At 34.7% G+C, this 16567-nt stretch overlaps 3 protein-coding genes across 3 annotated transcripts; 1 reads left to right on the plus strand and 2 right to left on the minus strand.

Annotated features, from left to right (window-relative positions):
• Window positions 1-1261: 1261 nt before the first annotated feature.
• On the minus strand, window positions 1262-3903 carry LOC111241415. Its single transcript, XM_022779345.1, has 2 exons — window positions 2967-3903; window positions 1262-1620 (listed from the first exon to the last, which is right to left on the minus strand). Exons 1-2 carry the CDS (start codon window positions 3901-3903, stop codon window positions 1262-1264), a joined length of 1296 nt encoding a protein of 431 aa, XP_022635066.1.
• Window positions 3904-5951: 2048 nt separating this feature from the next.
• On the plus strand, window positions 5952-11078 carry LOC106774342 (T-complex protein 1 subunit gamma). Its single transcript, XM_014661304.2, has 14 exons — window positions 5952-6139; window positions 6414-6530; window positions 6661-6722; window positions 6949-7021; window positions 7127-7194; window positions 7368-7437; window positions 7574-7639; window positions 7732-7803; window positions 8303-8376; window positions 9052-9714; window positions 9787-9912; window positions 10031-10135; window positions 10220-10294; window positions 10568-11078. The coding sequence occupies exons 2-14, from the start codon at window positions 6506-6508 to the stop codon at window positions 10754-10756; spliced, it is 1668 nt and encodes a 555-aa protein (XP_014516790.1). The 5' UTR covers window positions 5952-6139; window positions 6414-6505; the 3' UTR covers window positions 10757-11078.
• Window positions 11079-12579: 1501 nt separating this feature from the next.
• On the minus strand, window positions 12580-16267 carry LOC106756700 (eukaryotic translation initiation factor 6-2). Its single transcript, XM_014639275.2, has 8 exons — window positions 16111-16267; window positions 15221-15275; window positions 14965-15061; window positions 14755-14840; window positions 14526-14570; window positions 13755-13885; window positions 13129-13239; window positions 12580-13047 (listed from the first exon to the last, which is right to left on the minus strand). Exons 2-8 carry the CDS (start codon window positions 15228-15230, stop codon window positions 12790-12792), a joined length of 738 nt encoding a protein of 245 aa, XP_014494761.1. The 5' UTR covers window positions 15231-15275; window positions 16111-16267; the 3' UTR covers window positions 12580-12789.
• Window positions 16268-16567: the final 300 nt, after the last annotated feature.

Genomic DNA, 16567 nt, shown 5'->3' on the forward strand with positions numbered 1-16567 from the left:
TTCCAAGAAAGAAACAATACCCTGTAACAGACCTTCTTGAGTCAACACAGGTCGCCCAATCCGCGTCACTAAAACCAAGAATTTGGATAGGAGAATCACGCCTGAACATCAAACCTTTTCCAGGGCTGCTCTTGAGATAATGAAGGACCCTCATGGCTACTCGAAGATGCATCTGAGTAGGATTACCCATGAATTGACTTAGTTGTTGTGTAGCGAAAGTGATATCAGGACGTGTGCTTGTAAGATATAGTAGACGACCAACAAGTCTTCGGTACGAAAGTGGATCGGCAAGAGGTTCAGTGGAATCCTGATGTAAACGAAGTGCACTGTCCATGGGTGTGGAACAGGGTTTGGATCCTGTCATACCAGAATCCTTGAGGAGATCTAAACAATATTTCCGTTGACACAAGGAGATTCCTGCATCTGAATGAGCAACTTCTATACCCAGAAAATATTTCAAAAGACCAAGATATTTTATATGAAAATGTGAATGTAATATTTGCTTAATCTGGGCAATCTCATGCACAAAATTCCCAATTAAAACAATGTCATCCACGTATATGATCAGAGCAGTAAAATCAGACATATCAGATTTAATGAAAAGGCTGTGATCAGCATGAGCTTGTTTATATCCACAAGATAAGAGTAAGAGAGACAACTTTTCATACCATTTCCTGCTTGCTTGTTTTAGACCGTAGAGAGATTTCTTTAATTTGCAACACTGTGAACTGCGGTAACCCATGACACCAGGAGGAACAACCATGTAAACATCTTCAAAAAGTTCGCCGTGTAGGAACGCATTACTAACATCAAGTTGTTGAAGATGCCATCTATTGACAGAAGCCAAAGCAAGAACAAGTCGTATGGTTGCCATCTTTACAACGGGAGAGAAAGTTTCAAAATAATCGATACCTTCAATCTGTGTGAATCCCTTCGCTACAAGTCGGGCTTTGTAGCGTTCCACAGTCCCATCTGGTCGTCGTTTGATTATATACACCCACTTGCACCCAATTGGTTTGACATTCAGAGGAGTTTCAACAATATCCCAAGTCTTATTCAACACTAGAGCCTCAATTTCACTTTTCATAGCCTCCTTCCAGCAAGATTGCTTTATGGCTTCCTGATAATTAGTGGGTTTTTGCTTAGAAGACAATGACATGAGGTAGTGATAGTGAGAAGGAGACACAGAAGTGTAGCTAAGAACAGATTCCAATGGATGTAAACACTTTGTGGATGATTGTGTTGGTGTAAAATTGCAGTTTTAATCAGCAAGGTGAGGTGGAGTGTTATGTGGGCGAGTTGAGCGACGAAGAAGGGGTACTGTTTGGTCTGGTTCATTATGTTGCGGCATGGTTGCGTTTGGGGAGGATGAACTAGATGGAAAGGAGAAGGGCAAATTGGACTCGGACATGGATGGATTGGGGGACTTGGTCATGAGAGGGGAATTTGGGTCTGCAACATTTTCTATAGAGAAATATGGACTGCATAATGATGGATTTGATTCTTGGGTGAGAACGGATGAGTAGAAATCAGTGTCTGATAAAGACCAAGTTGGGCTAGGATGAGACAAGGATGGATTGGGCTCATTAGGATGAGGCAAGGATGGATTGGGCCCTTTATCTGGAGCAAAAGGAAAAATCATTTCATGAAAAAACACATTTCTAGAAAGAAAGATTTCTTTTGTATCCAAATCCAAAATAACATATCCTTTTGTGCCATTTTGAAAACCTAAGAACACACCACGTCTGGAAAGGGGGTCAAATTTTTTACGATGTGTGTGTGTGGACGCATAACATAAACAACCAAAAATTTTAATGATGGAAAAATCTGGTTGCTGTTTGTGTAATGACTCATGAGGAGTTTTATTTTGAATTACAGGAGAAGGAACACGATTAATGAGATAGACAGCATGTTTGATGGCATAGGACCAAAATTGAATTGGCACATGTGATTGAAAAATGAGTGCTCTGGCAACATTGAGAATGTGTTGGTGTTTTCTTTCAACTCTTGCATTTTGTTGTGGAGTGGCAACACAACTAGTTTGGTGCAAAATTCCTTTTGATGAAAAAAAATCTTTTAAGAAAAATTCTGGACCATTGTCTGATCTAATACATTTAACCTTTGTTTCAAATTGATTTTCAACGAGAGCAACAAAATTTTGAACATTCGAATGGACTTCTGCTTTTGATTTTAGTAAAACAAGCCAAGTGTATCTACTATAATCATCAACAACAGTTAAAAAATATTTGTGACCGTGAATGGAAGCTTTGGAAAAGGGACCCCAAATGTCCATGTGAATTAAATCAAATATTTTGGAAGCTCTGTTGTTACTAGAAGAATAAGACAACTTTCTTTGTTTAGCCAAATGACAAACATCACAAGTTTCATTGAAATTTTTGGAAATAAAAGGAAATTGTTCATGTAAAATATGAAGACGTTTCCCAGATAAATGGCCTAATCTAAAATGCCAAATGTTGTTCATGGTGATGGGACTAGTGGTGAAGGAGTTGACAAAGGATGGAACAGTGGGTAAGGTAGAAGGTTCCTTGTTGATTACCAAGTGGTAGAGACCTTGTTGTAGTTTAGCCAAACCAATCATCCTCAAGGAGTTCACATCCTGTATTAGGCAAGAATCATGAGAAAAAGTGAGTTTATAACAAAAACTAGAAAGCAATTTGGAAATAGACAAAAGATTGAAATTAAATTATGGGACATAAAGAACATTATGTATGACAAAGGAAGGAGAAAAATGTACGGTGCCAGAAAAATTTGCTGTGACAGAGGAACCATTGGGTAAATTTATTTTAATGGTTTGATTTTGGTATAGACTTGAAATAAAACAAGGGAGGATGCAATATGGTCTGTAGCCCCTGAATCTACAATCCAGGGGGTGGAGTGGGAAGAAAAAGATATTGAATGTTTGTGAGAAAAAACGTGTGTGGTGGTGCAAAAATTGAAAGGGATACCCAAATTGGAACCAGGTGAAGGGATTGGGCTCTTTAGAGAGAGATTGACACTTTTGGGCTGGTTGTTGTCTACTGAGCTCGAACTACCACCAGAAGGAGGAGTGTGTTGGAGAAGACTAAGTAAATGCTGAAATTGGGCTCTAGTGAAATTAAGCCCGGAATCTTGAGTGAAGCTCTCGTTGGTCCCTTTCTCCTCAGCGGAAGAAGCATCACTAACAACGCTGTGAGCTGACGAACCAATGCGAGGATTAAATTTTGGCCTTCCGGGATAACGAGGATGACCCGGTGGATAACCATGCTTGCTGTAGCAAACATCCATTGTGTGGCCGGGACGATGACAATAGCTACACTTTTTGGAGGAGTTGGCTTTGTTTGTGGTATTGCGAGATCTGTCCATGGCAGCGTTGGCAAACGAGTTGGGCTCATTAGTGGAAAAAACGACATCAGGTTGTTGACGTTCGTGTTGAATGACCATGGAAAAAATCCTATTCAAGGACGATAGGGGTTCCATAAGGAGCACTTGAGACCGAACCACTGAAAAACGATCATCAAGACCTTTAAGGAACCTGATGATGAAGTCCTGTGTATGATACGTTTTGGCAGAACAACCGCAAACAGTCATGGGGCGAAAATTATCCACTTCTTCCCACAGAGCTTTTAAGCCAGCGTAGTAATCAGTGACATTTTGAGTGCCCTGTTTGAAGGCATAAACTTCTTCTTGAAGTTCTACGATTCGGAGTAAATCGCTCTGGGAAAAGCGTTCGCGAAGATCGGTCCAGATGTCGATAGCTCTGTTAAGGTAGATCACACTTTGAGCTATGGAAGGTGATAGAGAGTTCAATAACCAGGACATGATGAGTGTGTTGCATCGTTCCCATTGAGGGAATAACGAGTCTGTGGAGGCAGGGGCTGGAATGGAACCATTGAGGAACCCCATTTTGTTTTTGGAGACAAGGGCCATGCGAAATGACTGAGATCATGAATGATAATTGTTGCCAACGAGGGCTGGAGCAACAAGGACGGAGGAGGGAGTTTCACTAGGGTGGATGTGATATGGACTAGAAGGATTTTGGGTGAGGTCTGATGGGGGATTTGAAGAATTTTCATCGGACCCTAAATTGGACGTGTTAGAAGCTGAGCCTGACATTTCAGAGAATGGCTCTTGATATCATAAAAGGAAAAGACAGAAAGAATATATTGGAATAAAAATGTATATCTATTGATGAAAAAAATGCAGCATATATACTGCTACAACATGTGGATAAGAACGAATAAAAGAGAGTAACTGCTTTACAGCTCATCATATTCTAGAAGAATGCTAGCTGTTATTCAACTATTTCTGTAATGCAAAAATATGAAGTAGCAGAGTGTGTATTGTGGCCCATTTCAACTATTGCACAATGCTGTTTTTGGGATGGATTGGGCTCTTCCTCTGTTAACAAACAACTAGGTGCTGATATTCAAATTAATAATATTATGTTAAGAATTTAGGGTTTTCTTTATTTATGGTTTCTTCATACGTGTAAAAGACCAAAAGGATCACAATATAATATTAAATATATATACAGAGTTTTGGTAACGCTCAAGAAAATGTTGAAGTGATAGATAAAGGAAAAAGGATTTAAATGAATGAGAGAGATAAGTAAGAGTTTGAGGGTTTCTTGTTTTTTTTTAATTTTAAGAAAAAAATTATTTAAATATCTTTGACTTTAAATTTAAAATCCATAATATATGAGAATATTTTTATCTATTACACATTATTAAAATATATACCAAACTATAACTATATATATACACATATATATTTAACCTATTTTCATCTCCCATCTTCGTTTCTTTCACTATTGACTAGTTTGACCATGAAAAATATATTATAAAACAGATTTTTTTTATAACATTTTGATACAATATATATGTCATTTTTTTATTGGGTTTAAAAATATATGTGTACTGTATCGAAATATTATAAAAAAAATCTTTCTTTGATAATTAACATTGTCAGCAACTATAGTCGTGGATACATGTCCAACAACATTAAAGAAGTTAAAATACCTTTAAATTCATAAGTAAATTTTGCTCATCACCTATTTAACAGGTTGAATTGAAAAAAAATCCAATTTTTTAAAATGTGAATAAAATTCAATCCGATTCACTTAATCAAGTTAAAGGATTTAAAGGATTCAAATAAGATTAAAGTGAGTTGATATGCAATCTACTACTAATAATGCTTTATTATTTATTTACCATATTTCATAAATTTATAATTTTTTTATTATAATTATTTGTTACTTTTAGATTGACAATTTGATTTTTTTAATGAGTAAAATGTTGTTTAATAAATTTGGATATTTAATTTATTTATTTGTTAAATTATAATAAATTTAATTATAACAATATTTAGTAAAATAGGTTAACATTTTGATTGTATTAAAAAGAAATCAAGTTAGTATTATAATAAATATATAGTAAGTTGGAAGAACAAAACATTCTAAAATGAGTAAATCTACCAATCATACACTGGTTTGAGTTGAGATATTGTTACTAGTTATAGTTGTTTTGTATATATTATTTACGGAGACAACACTTTTTTCATAACGGTATACATGTCATTATTTTATTAGTTGAATTTATGTTTTAAAAAATGTTTAAAACGATCAATCAGAAGCTGTTACGTATGCGTTATGAAAAAGTTATTAAAAAAGTATTATTAAAAGAATTTTTTCCATTATTTATTATTAACTAAACTTTATTAATAAATCAGAAAATTGTACAAGCATTAACTCGTTATTTAAAATAGTGTGGACGTTTATCTTTCTAATTTTAATTAACGAGTCTCCTCTCATTATTTACCACTCCTAATCATATGTTAAAAATCAATTATTAGTATAATTAAATACAGTGATGTAAGTATATCACACACAAAAAAAAATTAACAGTAATAATTTGAAAAGGTAAAGAAGTAAAATCAATAAAACGAGGCGCTAGGAGGTTCAAGGGTTTTCTAGCACATTTTGGCGGAAAACCTCAGCGTAGTAACTCACACTACACTCTTCCGCCCGATTATCTCTCGATCATTTCTCTGTGCCCTAGCGCCTCTTCCGCCGCCGCTGCTGCCAACCACCGTTTCTCTCGCCGCTCCCGGTACCGATCGAGCCTTCTCCGGCCAAGTTCAGGTAACAAGCATTCGTCTCTGATCTGGTGCTGCTTGAGTCGTCATTTACTGCATCGCCACCCTCGTATTGTTATTTAGGGTTCTGCTTTTGGATTCACTGATAATATGTTCATTTTTTCCGTTTTCTGCATTCGGAAAACGTTTGAATCTGCATCGTTTTGTTAAGAGAAAACTGTTTGAGTTTGAAAACGAATTTGCTTTATTTCTGGATTCCTCCTTAACATGTTCACTTCGCGGCGTTTGAGTCTGAAACTAACTTGCTTTAGCGAACTTAGATTCTCACGAGCTTCGTCAGGAGTACATCTTCTGTTGCTGGATTTAGTTCTCGCGTGTGAACATTTTCGGAATATTTTGAATCCAAAAAATCATGCACGCGCCAGTTCTCGTTCTCCGTAAGTTCTTTGTCTTCTCTTACGCTCATAATTTTTCTTTTGCTTTTTTATTTTGTAAATAATTTTAGTGACTGTTTTCGCATTTTATTGGTTTTAAGGTGGTTTTGTATTTTCTGTATTTGATTTGCAGAGGACTCTTTGAAACGGGAGTCTGGAGCTAAAGTGAGATATGCTGTTATTCAGGCAGCAAAGGTAATTTTTATGTATGCACTTATATGTGAGAAGAAAAAAAGTTATTTTCTTCTATAATTGTCTGAACTTGCTTAACTTTTATCGATGTTAACGTCTCACTTTTTCACAAGCTGAGGTTCATAGGTTGATTTAAGTAGTTATGAAAAAAATGATTTTAGCAGAACCTAACTTGTCACTATAAATGTTCATTAGGTGTTTCTAATCTAATATTTTTAACGAGTGCCAGGCTGTTGCTGATGTAGTCCGTACAACACTGGGACCCAGGTCCATGCTAAAAATGCTTCTCGATGCTCAAGGAGGTTAGTCTTTTCATTTTTTTACACCACACTACAACTTATTAAAGACCCTCCTATCCTTTGCATTTATATGGTTCTCATTCATTCTTTTTCATTGCAAATCAACAGGAATTGTTGTTACCAATGATGGAAATGCTATATTACGTGAATTAGACCTTGCTCACCCAGCTGCGAAGGTATTTGCTGTATCCTTTGTGTCAATTCATTGAAATTGCTTTTTCATGCTTACATTATACATACTGCACTCCTAGCTTTGAATGTTATGAGCATTGCTTCTGTGATTTTGCAGGCTTAGTTTTACTTTATTATGAAACTTTCTAACAGTGTTCTCTTTTTGCAACGTAAACAGTCAATGATTGAATTAAGTCGCACCCAAGACCAAGAAGTGGGGGATGGAACAACATCTGTCATCATTCTTGGTACGTTTCTGTATGATTTATAATAGAAAGTTCTGGACTTTGTTATATTGTGTTCTGAATAGCGGATCAGATCTCACTTTAATTTTTGGGCACCATATTGTCTTACAGCAATCATTATCTTGTATTTTGGGTGCAGCTGGTGAGATGCTTCATGTTGCTGATGCATTCATTGACAAAATTCACCCTACAGTTATTTGCCGAGGTAACTTATTAGTATACTTTTAATAAGTGTTTCTCTCCTACAAGCTGTAAAATTGTTTATATAAATGAATGCTACGATTATGTAATCTGCAGCATATACCAAAGCTTTGGAGGATGCTATTGCTGTTCTTGACAAAATTGCAATGCCTATTGATGCTCAGGATCGTAAGTCTATTGCCAAGTTTTTACTCTTGTGCTATAAATTTCTTTCTCTCAATAATAGAAAAAAGTTTTCTCTCTACCATCCTTAAGGAATTGGTCAAGTGAAGGAAGCCTGGGTCTTACATTTGACAAGTTGAAAATTCGAGTTTCCACTCAATTTTATAGGATGAGATCAAATGAATGTCCCCTTTAATTATATAGCCATTTTCTGGTGCACCTTCTCTTCCCCCAAACTTTTGTACCAAAAATGTTTATGGTGTGCTAAACTTTTTCAATTCTTTACTCCAATTGCTTGTAGACAAAGAGCCTTGGTAGGTTTTCTAAAGTAAAAATAGTTCAGTTACAACAGGGAGGTGATTTTTTTAAGGTTTGCCAGTGCCTTGTTGGATTAAATTTTGGTGCAAAATCTTCCACTAATTTGAGTAATGTTCAGTAACCGAGCATGACGGCTCCATTTAATTACTTTAGGTATAACTGAAAGCTATGCTTAATTAAACTGCAGGAGGTATAATGCTGGGGCTAGTAAAAAGCTGCATAGGTACCAAGTTCACAGGTCAATTTGGGGATTTAATTGCTGTGAGTTTTCCTCTATCTCTTTGGCTAGGTTTTCTAATGTTTCGTTTTTCTTTTATATAATTGTTGAGCTGTATGTTTGTTCTGGTAAATGGTTATTCTTTAATAGTAGGCTGGAATTAGTAATAGGTAGTATAGGACATTCATGAAAAAGTTATTTGTGTAATAGGGTGTTTATATGGTAGTACAATTTTGTAGCAGTTACTCGATTATGTGTTGAAGTTATCTATAGGAAGGCTGTGGTTAGTTTCTGACTTGTCGCCGAAGTGATGTTAGATGTCACCTGTCATCTGTACATTGTTTTTCTCATTAAAGTGTGGTTTGTTTTTTTGATGAATATGGTTTACTTGTTCATTATCTATATTTTTTTGCTTCTAAACAAATGTGTTTTAAGTTATCTTCATTTAGTTTGATGGAAGGCTGAGTTTAGGTTATTTGTCTATGTTCATCAAACTAATATATTTTTTTACATTTGTATAGATACGTGGAAACTTAGTTATATAGTGATATGATTTCGTTTAGCTCTTGCTATTCAGTTTTGTTGTTTACTGCTTGAGTGAATAGGTTTTAAACCTGATGATGCTTGATTGTTGAAAATTATTATATCATTCTGCTATTACATAGCATTTCTGGATCTGTTGAGTTATGTATCATATATTCTTCCTTGGTTACTTCCAGGATTTAGCTATTGATGCTACTGCAACAGTAGGTGTTGAAATTGGCCAAGGTTTGAGAGATGTAGATATTAAAAATTATATTAAGGTTGAAAAGGTTCCTGGGGGACAGCTGGAGGATTCTAGAGTACTCAAGGGAGTTATGATAAACAAAGATGTGGTTGCACCTGGCAAAATGAGGAGAAAGATTGTTAACCCACGCATCATTCTTCTTGATTGTCCCCTTGAGTATAAAAAGGGTGAAAACCAAACAAATGCTGAACTGCTCAAAGAAGAAGACTGGAATCTCTTGTTGAAGATGGAAGAAGAATATATTGAGGAGATGTGCATGCAGATACTGAAGTTTAAGCCTGACGTGGTAATCACGGAGAAGGGTCTGAGTGATTTGGCTTGTCATTATCTGAGCAAGCATGGAGTTAGTGCAATCAGGAGGCTGAGAAAAACTGATAATAATAGAATTGCTAAGGCATGTGGTGCTGTTATTGTGAATAGACCGGATGAATTGCAGGAATCTGACGTTGGTACTGGTGCTGGGTTATTTGAGGTTAAGAAAATTGGAGATGAGTACTTTGCATATATTGTTGATTGTAAAGACCCCAAGGCCTGCACCGTACTACTAAGGGGAGCTAGTAAGGATCTTTTAAATGAAGTTGAAAGAAACCTACAGGTAAGCTATTCAAATGTTCTAGGAATTTAGATTTTATCATATCATACTGCTTACAGAAACATTTTTTTTCAGGATGCCATGTCTGTTGCAAGGAACATAATAAAAAATCCAAAACTTGTTCCTGGAGGTGGTGCAACAGAATTGACAGTGTCAGCTGCCTTGAAACAGAAGAGTTCTTCTATCGAGGGCATAGAAAAAGTGAGTTTAGTTTATATGAACTAGTAGCGGTACTGTTTTATATTAGGAGGATTGTAGTTTTGTCTCTTACTGTAGCAGTTTACACTGGTTCTCACTTAAGATTCTTGTTGACTAACAGTGGCCGTATGAAGCTGCTGCCATTGCTTTTGAAGCTATACCACGTACTTTGGCACAAAATTGTGGAGTAAATGTCATCCGGACTATGACTGCTCTCCAAGGAAAAGTAAGAATAGTTTAGTAGCACTTGTATACTGTCTTTTCTATGAAGGTCTGATGATTTTTAACGTTGTGTTCTTGAAAATACTAGCACGCAAATGGGGAAAATGCATGGATTGGTATAGATGGAAATACTGGTAGCATCACTGACATGAAAGAGCGCAAGGTATTTCACTTTCATCCTATTCAGTTGCATGTGCATATTGTAAATGATACCAAAAACTCCCATTTGTTATTTTGCCTGCTGGGAGTTAATCACATTAGACTTGGGAATTAACATTTCTCAGTTACTCCCAGAAGAGGCAACAAAGTGAGAAATCCTGCGTTTATTTCCTTAGCAGAATAGTCATTATCTTGTATTCTTGCTTCTGAGTTTCAAAGTTTTAGTACTCATGTCAGCGAGTAAACTCAAAATGTTCTGCTCTAATGTGATGTTTAGATCTGGGATGCCTACAATGTGAAGGCGCAAGCTTTTAAGACTGCCATTGAAGCTGCTTGCATGCTTCTGAGGATTGATGATATAGTGAGTGGTATCAAGAAGAAGCAAGCCCCTGGAGGTTCAGGTTCCTCAAAACCCAAGATTGAGACCGAGGCAGATGCTGACAATGAACAAATCCTTCCTGACTGAGAATCTAGGTTCAGTTGACACTGCTTTTTGATACAGTTGATGACGTACTAGGTTCTTGGTCTTCATTAAATATTATCAAATATTCTTAGAAGTTCTGGGTCCTTGACTGGGCTGTTTTTTACTGTTTGCAAGAGCGATTTGTGAACCGTAGTTTATTTTAAAGACTATATTAATTGGCGTATGCTTTATTGGGTGTTTTAGGTCTACTGTTGAGATTTTGTGGCGGGGTCAAACATACCAGTTTCACCAATTTTGTTGAGCTGTTTCATGTTTCTGTTCCTATTCGTTTGTGAAACGTTCTTTACATACACTCACTTCCTCAGATCAGTGTTAAATTGTGGTGAAATGCTTTTTTTTTTTTTTTTCTGATAATGTGTTCGATTTCTGAAAATGCAATTGCATGAAAGCTGCCCTCTGCCAGTGTAACAATGTCCTGGCCGATTAGCTCGCCTGTGATTATTTGATTACCATGCCCTTTAGAAAAGTAGCAAAGATTTAAGAAATGTTTTGAATGGGTATATATATTAAATGTAGTGAAAAAAACTTACAATTTAATTAAGTAGTGGAGTTTCTTTTTATCATCTAATCATCAATTATTCTGCATAGGAATATCATAATCTAATTATTGTTAAGTGATCTTAAAATATTTTTATTGTGAATCTTTGTATTGATAGTGTACCAAAACTAGTGTAGATATCAAACATTATTTATATGTATATTTCTTGTTTTAATAATTTGATATATTAGAATAATGATTCGATGGTATACTAGAACACCATTACTTAAAATTCTAATTTTGATTAAATTAGGCCAGTTTCTTCCCATTTAATTTCAACCTGCAACCACATGAATTTTTGTATGTTAGATTGTGTAATTTAAAATGTAAAATTTTGTATTTGAAATGTATAATTTAAAGTGTTTATTTTATTTTATTTTATATTTTAGAATGTATGATTTAAAATATAAGTTTATATTTTAGAATATATAATTTATTGTATTTCAGAATATATAATTAAAAATAATGTTTATAATACATTATTTATATTTTTAAATGCACGATTTGAAATCTAGATTTAAAATATGAAAATTATAGACATGGAGATTGTAATTATAAAGGTGTAGGAAGAAATGGTGGAGAATACTGCCTTTTGAAACAATCCAATTTTCTCCCCTTGGTTATTTTCATTTAGGTGTTTCTTCTTGCACTTCATCAAATTTCTTCTTTCATCCCATCATAAGTTTCTGGATATTTTTTAAAACCATCTGATAATGTAGAATCATTTTAATAATGTAAATGTGATAAAACCATTTCTTCTTTCATCCCATCAAAATTGTACGCTGAAAAATTAAAACCATTTTGTTCCTCCGTAAATTCAACCATCCGGATCCGATAATGTAAATTTTGTATGCTATGATTTAAAATATACTTTTTATTTTATATTCTAAAATATAAATTTGTATATTTTAATGTGTACATTTCATACAATACAGATGGTATACTGTAGAATATAAAAATTTATGAAAATGCAGGTTAAAATTACGAATGTGTAGGAAGAAATGACCAAAATTACTGTTTTAGAAACAGCTCAAATTTCCCAACCATGGGTTATTTTCATTTACATATAAGATTGTAATTCTCAACAACCCTGATGGCGTTGGACCTCCAATAACCAATTCATAGTTGCCACAACATTAAAATCAGATTAGCATAGGTAAATTTTATGTTCTGGACAATTTTAATCAGCCAAAAAGTTGCTTTGTTCAGAGTTTAGTTGCATAGACTTGTTATAAAATAACGTAAAATATGATTGCGCAATAAGCCGTCAACAGATAACTAACACCCATACATGTATTTGATCCGTGTATCACTAAGATCACCAGATATTTCATGATATCAGAGTTAATGAAAAGTACAACCAGATGGGAACATATATGTCCACAATACAAAAGGAAACTATAGCCAAAACTTATATCTTAACAATAAACAGTGCAATATTTTGTTGCACAAAACATGTCATTATTACTAAGACAGTTCAGACATAGGTATCAACGAGGGATTTCCTCATCTCGTCCACGATGGCACTAGGCTGAGCTTCTCTGAGCTTGAAAACACTCTCAATTACAGATAGCTCTGTTGCAGTGGTGTCTGAACCACAAAATGCTGTCCAATCATTAACTGTCATTCCAGCTGCTATTACTTCACTGCCCCGGTTAACTGTCCCAGCCACCAAAGGAACCTGAAGAAGTGTAGAAAGCTCATCCAAGTCTTCTATGGAAGTATGAGGGTGAACCTGCATCGAGTGTATGGTCAAAAGACAGGGTATATAGATGTCTAGATTATGAATTTTTAATAGATAATATATTGTACTCACCAAACCACCCCTATTGGAGAAGGCACAGTAACTACCAACAAGAATGTTGCCTGCTATGGTCTGCCTGAAAACTTCTACTCCAAGAACATCTGCAATCATCTCTTCAGTCTCCTGAACAAAAACTTAATGTTGAATACTCGAGCTAGCCAAGATCTATATATAAAATCACGCATAGATGCAAATAAAAATGATGGACTAACAGGGTTTGAAGAACAAAACGGATTGATATATAATAAGATCAGTGTTTTAATATTGACACCTGTATGGGAAATTACCTTCATATGCATAGCAATAAGAGAACATGTTTGGCAGACAAACAAGACTTGATTGGGTAGAGAATTAGCCAGAATAAAATTTTATGTTATAAACGGATTTGTTTTGTCAACAAAAACCAGCATTAAGTGATCAAAATCCCTAGGCTTTTATACATGCTAGATATCGAGTTGTCAAAATTTAAGGCAATCAGATTCAGAGATAGCAATATATATGTGATAATCAGTACAACTTATTTCACCTCCGTGCTTCACATGAAAACATAAGTCTCTCAAAATCAATTTCTAATTCTAAATATGAATAAACAGCTACAGAAAAAAAAAAAAAAAAAGTGGGCAACAATAAGGCAATACCCTGTCAAGATCAGTGTGTGTGAGGGCCACATGATCATTACATGCTATACAATTCCCCAGAGCAGATAGCCTTTCGTCTATACGTTGAACAACAACTTGATCAGGTAGACTGTTTCTCAAATGCTGAAGTTCTACAGAGTTCACAGAGACAAATAATTCAAAAACCATAAGTCAGTATATCATTACTAGAGTGGAATTATATACTGCCAAAAAAAAAGGGGGTAAGTTACTTAAAAGAACGAAATGTCAATACAGAAATCCCATCCTCGGGTCTCAACATACAGAGTTTGTACAAACAAAGATATAATAGACTGTCAAAACCCAGTAAAAAATGGGAACAAAAATAATTAAAGGCATAGAGACTAGAGTGTTGATAAAGATGGAGATACTAACAAACAAATGAACAGAACTCAGAATCTTTATGAAATCAGCTAATTGCACAATCGCAGACCAATCCAGAACACCAAGTCAATCATTCGGTATTTAAACCAGTAAATTTGTCATGATCCTTTCAATTACAGATATTCAGGAGCAATAGTAGTAAAAAAAATTATCAAAATCAGCTATTATTCATCCAATGTGCTAACAGCCCCCAGAATCATCAATCAGATGTTGAGTAACCTTTTGACATATTTCATTCAGAGTCAAAAGGATGAATTTCCGTTTGGGAAGACAGGGAGTTCCAAAGCATAACAGGCCATAGCACATGATATTAAAGCTGCATCATAAAGCACAGAGAATCAAAGAAAATATAACAGAAATAGGAATTACCTTGATCTGTGGTGGTATGGGGCAAGAGAAGCCCATTCTTGTTTCCTGCAAACCAATTTCCAGGAAAATTAATTAGGTCCAATAAAGAGACAATAACTAGTTAGAAGAAATAAGTGCAGTTTTTCGTTAACTAGAAAAGAAAAATAACTATTTATAGGATGGATCCATCTCAATGGACTATAACTACTTGACAAACCAAGAGAACAAATGACGATAAAAAAAACATTACCGGCACAAAGACGACCAATAATCCTAGTACCCCCAATTGATGTCTTGACCACAGGGATAACATCAGCTAATTCAGCTTCAAATACACTGTAGCCAGCAACATATTAAATTCATCTCTAAAACTATCATAACAAATTGAAACCAACATACACACATACACACGCACACACACACTAAGCAATGTTTTCAATAGTCCATGATGAATGAAAACCTGTAGAAGCTTTCAGAACCTCCAATGGCAACCAAGCAGTAGGCATTGGTAAGTTTAGAGAAGACTCCAACTTCACAATTATTTTCAAACTGAAGTCCTGCAGGAAATCCATAGTCATCAGATATGTTAATTTAAAAAGTAAAAAAGATTTCCACTAAAGAAGCCCATAAAGTAATAGACACAATAAAAACATAAAGGAGTAAACTTGGTAAAGGTACCAATTAAACATATTGGGAGACATATATGTTTCACTTACTAGTTGCCATGATTGAGAATGACAGAAATCTGACCCAAGTAATCAAATTGATGATCTACAGCATCAGCACCAGAATTCAAATCAGAAAAACAAAATAAAAGTTCTTTGTTTCATATGAAAATAAACTTAAACAATAAACACCTCATATAAAACACGCAACCCTCACAGCTCTCAATCAGTGGATGCAGGTCCTCGCCTTATTAGACTTTACATTAAGGTATTGGAATTTGAATATTAGATGGAAATTTTTACGAAAAAAAGTTAGAAGGGGTCAGCGTTTCTCAAACAACTCTTCTTCCATGGACAGTTTCAGATGATAAACTCACAAATTAACTTACTACAACTGATGCTCACCAAAATTGAATAAAAATGAAGAAAAATAAACAGAAAATGAGTGGCTTCTCCACTAGACACTCCTTCATTTTGATGCCACGTAAAAATCTGTGCATTTTCTACTGCTAAGATCATTTGTAGACATGATCAAACGCGGTAGAACACAACAAGAAGATTGCTACATATTAATATTTAACATTCAAAAACTCAGGTGAAAGTGATACATTTTTATCCGTGTAGAAAGAAATACAGTTAGTTTGCACTCCTTCATTTTGAATCTTTTAAATATAATAAAAAATCCTTAAAAAAAAATAAAACTTGTGAAAAATATTTTTCCATGGAAAAGTAAACTGTCAGACATGCACTTAGTTTAGTCCATTATTGTCAATTAAAATATCTGAAATCTTCGTGACAATTTCATCTCAGAAACCCAATCAAATAAAGATAATAAATTTTGAAAAAAGAGGGAACCCCAATTCCCAAATCATCCATAACCTAATTTGGGAATATTATGAAGGGAGAGTTATTTGGATGTGCGGACATGAAGAGAAGAATACCTAGTGCAGCGCTTAGGAATGGAAGGTCAGGACAAAGATAAAAGCGAAGATAGCGGCGGCGCCGGAAGAGAAGTTGCCGGAGCTGAAAACAAGCCAAGAGAGCCAGGGAGAGAAATTAGGGTATCCTGTTTTTGTAGTGGTATATACCGTGGCCTCCACGTTTATTTATTTATTTATTTATATAATATAAATTTAATTTAATTATATTTTAAATTAATAGAACAATCAAAATTTAGATTAAGATATAAAGTGATTTTAAACAACTAAATCGCATTATTAGTTCAGGATAAACATTTACTCTATAAAGCCAAATAAATTAAAACATATATTTATATACAAAAAACCATAAATAGTTTTAATACAATACAATTTGTTAAAATAGTGATATTTTTTATCTTTATAAAGATAAAACAAACTTCAACTTTTTTTTTTAATTAAAAGAACTTAAAACCTGCTT

The sequence above is a fragment of the Vigna radiata genome, chromosome 1, assembly GCF_000741045.1.
Source record: "Vigna radiata var. radiata cultivar VC1973A chromosome 1, Vradiata_ver6, whole genome shotgun sequence".
Taxonomy (NCBI): domain Eukaryota; kingdom Viridiplantae; phylum Streptophyta; class Magnoliopsida; order Fabales; family Fabaceae; genus Vigna; species Vigna radiata.

Excerpts from the sequence above, each read along its gene's own strand:
- LOC111241415 (XM_022779345.1), bottom strand. The coding sequence starts at position 3,903 with ATGGGGTTCCTCAATGGTTCCATTCCAGCCCCTGCCTCCACAGACTCG. Across the intron at positions 1,621-2,966 it reads TTCACCTGGTTCCAATTTGG|ATAAAGGGCCCAATCCATCC; the intron begins GTATCCCTTTCA and ends CTTTTGCTCCAG.
- LOC106774342 (XM_014661304.2), top strand. The coding sequence starts at position 6,506 with ATGCACGCGCCAGTTCTCGTTCTCC. Across the intron at positions 6,531-6,660 it reads CGCGCCAGTTCTCGTTCTCC|AGGACTCTTTGAAACGGGAG; the intron begins GTAAGTTCTTTG and ends TTTGATTTGCAG. Across the intron at positions 7,438-7,573 it reads AACATCTGTCATCATTCTTG|CTGGTGAGATGCTTCATGTT; the intron begins GTACGTTTCTGT and ends TTTTGGGTGCAG.
- LOC106756700 (XM_014639275.2), bottom strand. Across the intron at positions 14,571-14,754 it reads TATTGGTCGTCTTTGTGCCG|GAAACAAGAATGGGCTTCTC; the intron begins GTAATGTTTTTT and ends ATTGGTTTGCAG. Across the intron at positions 13,886-14,525 it reads CCATACCACCACAGATCAAG|AACTTCAGCATTTGAGAAAC; the intron begins GTAATTCCTATT and ends TGAACTCTGTAG.